Raw genomic sequence first — 6832 nt, forward strand, 5'->3', positions numbered from 1 at the left:
GCTGGAAAACTGAGAAAAAAATGTGTTTCCGCCCGGTTTCGAACCGGGGACCTTTCGCGTGTTAGGCGAACGTGATAACCACTACACTACGGAAACTTCTGCGAAGAAGACGTCTCTCAAAGTCCTGATATGGATATGGTAACATACAGCTCACTAAAAAAGAAACTAAGTAAGATTAACGGTATTTTCGAACAGGAAAAAAAAAACTGAAACGGAAGAATAACCATATGCCCAACTAAGCAGTACTAAAACTATTTCAAACGTTTGAATTTGCGAGCGATTTCAAATCCCTCGAGTACTGCTGTAAAAACCAGGCACCGCTAGCTCCCCTTCCTTTCCGTACACCCCTCCTTGTCTGGGAAAGCAGCCTTGTATTACACGTTCTTCTCCCGCGTCGCGCTGCGGAGGGTCCGGGGAGCAGTCGGGGGCTTCGGCTGGCATGGAAGAGCGGACCACGGTCAGTCCCGTAAGTCCCTGCGAGCACTGCAGCAGCTCGCCGCCCCAAGCTAGTGTTTTACGAGAGAAAAAGCGACCCTTTTCAGCCTCTGGTGGAGGAACGCGAGAATTGCTTTTTAATTTCCTTCTTGTGCTTCTGTAGACCAATGGGAGGTTTCATTTGAGCAGTTGTTTCAACATTCTCTCTAAAAAAAAAAAAATTCTCTATAGGATGTGCAAAACTGAGGTGGAGGGCCGGGGTGGGGAGTAGAGTATCTGGACAAGAAGGTGCACTTTCTCGTACACAATGTATTGGAATTTTTCTAAATTTGAATTTCATATGACGCAAGGAATCTCACTTCTTCTGCAAAGAGACGTGACACAGTCTTATGTCTGAAAATGAAGACTATGAAACGAGAATGAGCTTTCAGATTACAGCGGGGGAAAAAACGACAAGATTTCTAAAAGAATGTGAAATTCTACCATTTTGGTTTTCATTCAGCGCTGTACATCGTCTTTAGGGAGCACAGGTATGAAACACAGCAAAACATTGCTCAGTAGACAGAAGAAGAAAAAAAAGTCTTTTAAAACCCATTTAAAATCCTAGCATTTTTTCCCCCTCCTTTCTTTTTAGGAGTTGACGAGCGTCTCAAAGTAAGGGCTGTGAGTGCCTCTCCCACCGCTACAACTTCCCCGAGTTAGATGTCCCTACATTTCCCAGGGTCAAGGGTGCGTTCCTGAGCTTTCCGCAGACCCTGGATCCACACTTGTTCATCGGAATTCAACAGCTTTGCGAAATAGTGTTTCTGGCTCTTCGAGGTCTTGGAGAAATGCACTTGTGAAGAGTTAGACTTAATCCTTCGGGGGGAAAGTCGGGTTTTCCTGATGTTAGTATTCTCGGATTCCCAAGGGAGCCCATCCGAGACAGGGCGTAACCGCGGGCGGTTCTGTGGAGCGCAGGGCGTGCCCAGAGTAAGCGCGCCCGGCCTCTCCCGACCCCCAGCCTGCCCCAACCGAGCGCAGGACCCCCGGCCGTGCCGGGGCCTCTGTGACGCGGCGTTCCAGACCGTCGGGTCCGCGCGTCGCTGGGCCTGGTAAGGCGGCGGAGAGTGCCGCCCCCGCGCACTGTCGGTTCTCCCGGAGCAAACCGCAGCCAGGGCAGCCGGAGAGGCCCGGCGACCCGACGCGGCGGTGGCGGCGGCGACATGAGCTACCACCAGCTACCGGTAGTGATCGACAACGGCTCGGGGGCGATCAAGGCGGGCCTGGCTGGAAGCCGGGAGCCCCAGTTTGCCTGCCCGAACATTATCGGCCGCGCCAAGGGCCACACCTGGGCGACCGAGGGCTCTGAGGCACTGTTCGTGGGCGACCAGGCGCAGGAGAGGCGAAGCTCGCTGTCCATAAGGTAACTCCCGCTCAGGCTGGGGTGGCCGGGCGGGGCTGCGATGCATGGCAGGCAGGGCGCAGGGCGGGCGTGGAGGGCAGGCAGGGAGGGTCCAGGTGGGCGGCACCGGTGTGAGAGAAGGGACGAAGGAGTGAGTAGCCGGAATCTCAGCCAGTGGGTGTTGTTGCAAACGCCCGGGCCGCGGCTCTACGGGTACCGAGCATCTCAACAGTGAACAGTACTTGCTCTCTATCTATACGAATGCATTCAACCCTAAAAATAAAGTTGTTGTTCATAAAATGCCAATTCATTTAAGAATGTTGTTTAATTCATGGTAGCTTTTGTCTTTATGGTTATTCTCTTCAATTAATTGATATTAAAACTGTATTTACCTCAAAAAGTTAAACTAGAATCACCACATGATCCCGCAATTCCATTCAAGAGCTTAAAACACTTGAAAGTAGGGACTCAAACGGGTATCTGTACACCAATGTTTAGAGCGGCATTTTTCACAAGAGCCAAAAGGTTGAAACAACCCAAGTTATTTATCTATTCTTCCATCAACAGAATAAATAAAATGTGGTACATAAATACACAATGGAATATTTTTCAGCCATAGAGAAATGAGGTTCTGATACATGTTACAGATATGGGTGACCCTTGAAAATACTAGGGAGCCCTGATGGCGCAGGGGTTAAGCTATGCATGTTAACCTGAAAGTTAGCAGTTCGAATCCACCAGCAGCTCCTTGGAAACCCTATGAGGCAGTTTTACTCTGTCCTGGTGACGTAGTGGTTGTGCTACAGCGCTAACTAAAAGGTCGGCAGTTCGAATCCACCAGGCGCTCCTTGGATACTCTATGGGGCAGTTCTAGTTTGTCCTGTAGGGTCGCTATGAGTCGGAATCCACTCTATGGCAACGGGTTTGGTTTATAGAGTCGCTATGGGTTGGAATCAAATCAAGGACAGTGTTTTGTTTTTTTTTAATCATTATGCTACATAAAATAAGACATACGCACAAAAAAAGATATTGCACTATCTGACTTACATAAAATATCTAGAATAGGCAAATGCATAGAGGCAAAAGTTTAGTAGTGGTTACCAGGGGGTAGGGGTATGGGGGATGGAGAGTTATTGCTTAAGGAGTACTGAGTTTCTACTTGTGGTGATGAAAATTTTGGAAATAGCGGGGATGGTTGCACAACATTTGAATGTAATTAATGGCACTGAATTTTACACTGAAAAATGGTTAAAGTGGCAATTTTTGTTTATTTTTACCACAATAACATTTTTTAAAGTTATTGTTAATATTGACAGATCTGATAGTGATATTTTTAAATATTTGGTAATTGCTTAAAGTCTTATCTGTTGGGATGCAAAATAAAATACTTAGAAGTGAACTGATATATGAGGTCTAGGATTAGCTTTAAAACATTTCAAGAAAAAAGTAAGTGAAAGCAATAAATCAAACAAAATGTTAAAAATTATTGATGCTGGGACCTGGGTACCTAAGGGTTTATTATAATAGTCTCTCTACTTTTGTGTATGTTTGAAATTTTCCGTAATAAAAAAAAATTTTTACAAAACCAAACCTATATTTACTATTATGTGAGGGTTTCCCAACCTTTTTTTTTTTTAAGCTTTGAAGGGTCTTCCAAAGGGGAGAAAGAATGGAATGTGATAAAAATTACAAACGAAGGTGCTGTGCTAGTTTTTGCTGATAGCTATCTTCCTTGAGAGGCTGTGGTAGTCACTGCCCATATAGGGTTACTGGTAATAAATATGGGGATAAGCCCAGGGTTGAGGAGAATTGAAACTGGAAAAGTAAAGAGCTGCAATTTATTTTATTGTTCTCCCTATAGCTATCCAGTGGAACGCGGTCTCATTACTTCCTGGGGAGACATGGAGATCATGTGGAAGCATCTCTATGACCATGACCTGAAGCTAAAGCCCTGTGATGGTCCAGTCTTGATTACAGAGCCAGCACTAAACCCACTGGTCAACCGGCAACAGACCAGTGAAGTGTTTTTTGAGCATCTGGAGGTTCCTGCCTTCTATATGTCCATCCAAGGTGTCCTGGCACTGTTTGCTGCAGGCTTCACAACTGGCTTTGTGCTGAATTCGGGTGCCGGGGTTACCCAGTGTATACCCATCTTTGAGGGTTACTGTCTGCCTCATGGTGTCCAGCAGCTAGATCTGGCAGGCCTTGACCTCACCAACTACCTCATGATGCTGTTAAAGGACCATGGTATCATGCTGCTTAGCACTGCAGACAGACAGATTGTCGCAGACATTAAGGAAACCTGTTGTTATGTGGCAATGAACTATGAAGAGGAAATGGCCAAGAAACCTGAGTATCTGGAGAAAGTTTACCAACTGCCTGATGGGAAGACTGTCAAGCTTCATGACCAGCTCTTCAGGTGTTCAGAGGCCCTCTTTGCTCCACGTCTCTTGAACCTTGAGGCTCCTGGTATTGATAAGATGTGCTTCAACAGCATAATGAAATGTGATACAGATCTGAGGAATTCCTTCTTCTCCAATATTATCCTTGCTGGGGGATCAACCTCTTTCCTGGGTTTAGAAAAGCGGCTAGTTAAGGATATAGCAAAGGTGGCACCTGCCAACACTCCTGTGCAGGTTACAGCTCCCCCAGAAAGGAAAATGTCGGTGTGGATGGGAGGTTCCATTATTGCATCCCTGTCTGCCTTCCAGGACATGTGGATCACTGCCGCAGAATATAAAGAGGTTGGACCCAACATAGTGCACCAAAGATGCTTCTGAAGTACAGATGAACTGGTTAAAACATTTTGAGCATATATGACAGAGAAAACTTTGGATATTACATGTTTCTGGTAGAACAGAAAATATTTTAATCACTGGATTGTCCGTGTCTCTGATGTATTTTTATAATTGGGGAAAATAACAACAGTGAAGCAATCGAGCAGATGTTCATTGAATAGAACCTAGTTAAATGCTAGAAGAAACACTATTCTGTGTCTTTGAGAGTTTACATTTCCCTTGGGGAGAAAGCAATTTTTGGTAAAACAGAGTATGTGCCAAAAAAGTGATAGAGATTTAAGCTTGTTGAAGTTTAGGGAAAGAAAGTTGCTGTAGTGCGGGAAGATTTCAGAGAGGAGCCATGCCACTGTGGATGGGATGGAGTTAGGAATGGGTAGAGAAAAAAAGGGAGGGGGGATGGGGAGGAAGGTATCCAGGCAAGGATAATGGAGTCAGGGGGTAGAGATGAGAATGAACAAAGCATATTTAGGGCATGTTTAATAGACTGATTTTGTTAAAAGACTAAGAGCTATGACTGGGAAGGTAGATTAAGGCCAGGGAATGGAAAGCTTTAAGTGTTAAATGTTCTCTAGGCAAAGGGAAGCAATTAAAGATTTAAAAGCAGGAGATACAACATAATGTGGTGGTGGTTTGTAGGATAAATTAGACTGGGAAGGGCCTGGACATGAGGTGATCAGTTAGGAAGCTATTAGGCTAAACAGAAAGTAGCCAAGTCCTGTACTCAAGATTATAGGCAATGGAACTGGAAAAAAAAAATTATGAAGAAATAGCAAGTCTTATTGTGTAATTAGGTAGATGTGAAGGGGCAAAGAGGACTGAGATGACCTGGGTAGCTGAGAGAATGTTGGCAGCATTGACATATGACAATTTAGTTATTTACTCTGTGCAAAGCACTGTGCTAAGTACAACGAGTGCTAAACCAGGAGTCAGATCCTGCCCTTAGGAAGCCAGCAGTCTGGTAGAAGATGTGAAATTGATGCGTAAATTACAAAGTAGAAAGTGATTTAGCATCCTAGTAGAAGGATAAAATGCTCTGGGGGGTTCATAGGAGGGAGAATACCAGTTGAGGGACTCAGAGAAGACCTTCTAGGAGATTTGGCCTTGGGACTGGGCCTGAAGGACAACGGGAATGTAAACCTCATGGAGTGCCCTTCCCTCTGAATTTAGGAGCAGCATGCAAGATAGGTCCAGACCCTGCCACCTGCCAGGCGCGTAACTTCAGCAAGTTGTTTAAACGTTCTGAAGATCAATTTCCTCATCAGTAAAATGGGAATGCTAATCTCTACCTGTCTCACAGGATCATTGGGAAGTTCAGATGGGATAATGTACCTAAAGGCAGTTTAAAAAAAACTGTAAAATATGCCATTTTTTGCTTACAGAATTTACAGGGCCAGCTCAGATGCCACCTCTCTGGAGTCAAAATTGATTATTCCTTTGTGTCCTCTAGTACATTTTATTACTTGTACTTCTATTGACCATGAAGTCTTTTGGTTTGCTTGTCTTTCTCCCTCAGTAGACAGAAGACAAGTTCTTAGAAGGCAGGGATTGTGACCTTTTCCTTTTCATCGCTGTCCCCTTTTCTTGATATATACAAAAACCCATTGCCATTGAGTCAATTTCAACTCACAGTGACCCTATAGGACAGAGCAGAACTGTCCTATTGGTTTTCCAGTGAGCAGCTGGTGGATTTGAACTGCCAGCCTTCTAGCTAGTGGCCAAGCTCTGAACCACTATGCCACCGGGGCTCCACCACAGCTGCAAAAAAAACAAAAAAAACAAAACAAAAAAAAAACCCATTGCTATCAAGTTGATTTTGACTCATAGCAACCCTATAGGATTGAGTAGAACTGCCCCATAGGGTTTTCCAAGGAGCACCTGGTGGATTTGAACTGCCAATCTTTATTACTTAGCAATAAACTCTTAACCGTTAATGGTTAGCAGCCAAACTCTTAACTATTACACTACCAGGGTTTCTACCACAGCTATAAAATAGGCATACAGAATTAACTAGAAACACACTCCTAGCAGAGGGAACAGGGCAAAGGCCCAGAGGTGCATGCATAGGGAGCAGGAAGTAACTGTTTGGCCCAAGCCAGGCATTCGTGAGGAGGTACATTTCATCCCTTGGCACTTGTCTCCCATTTTAATGACTGTAAGCAAGACTAGCCCAGATAAGTGTAGAAAATGATTTTCTGAGGGCAGGTTAAACAGGTGG

The 6832-nt window shown here is 44.8% G+C and overlaps 1 protein-coding gene and 1 non-coding gene across 2 annotated transcripts; one reads left to right on the plus strand and one right to left on the minus strand.

Annotated features, from left to right (window-relative positions):
* Positions 1-23: 23 nt before the first annotated feature.
* TRNAV-AAC (transfer RNA valine (anticodon AAC)) lies at positions 24-96 on the minus strand. Its single transcript has one exon. It is a non-coding gene; the product is annotated as a tRNA-Val (tRNA).
* Positions 97-881: 785 nt separating this feature from the next.
* On the plus strand, positions 882-4986 carry ACTRT3 (actin related protein T3). Its single transcript, XM_049867286.1, has 3 exons — positions 882-965; positions 1070-1840; positions 3681-4986. The coding sequence occupies exons 2-3, from the start codon at positions 1641-1643 to the stop codon at positions 4597-4599; spliced, it is 1119 nt and encodes a 372-aa protein (XP_049723243.1). The 5' UTR covers positions 882-965; positions 1070-1640; the 3' UTR covers positions 4600-4986.
* The last annotated feature ends 1846 nt before the right edge of the window (positions 4987-6832 follow it).

The sequence above is a fragment of the Elephas maximus genome, chromosome 23 (genome assembly GCF_024166365.1).
Source record: "Elephas maximus indicus isolate mEleMax1 chromosome 23, mEleMax1 primary haplotype, whole genome shotgun sequence".
Taxonomy (NCBI): domain Eukaryota; kingdom Metazoa; phylum Chordata; class Mammalia; order Proboscidea; family Elephantidae; genus Elephas; species Elephas maximus.

Excerpts from the sequence above, each read along its gene's own strand:
- ACTRT3 (XM_049867286.1), top strand. The coding sequence starts at position 1,641 with ATGAGCTACCACCAGCTACCGGTAGTGATCGACAACGGCTCGGGGGCG. Across the intron at positions 1,841-3,680 it reads CGAAGCTCGCTGTCCATAAG|CTATCCAGTGGAACGCGGTC; the intron begins GTAACTCCCGCT and ends TTCTCCCTATAG.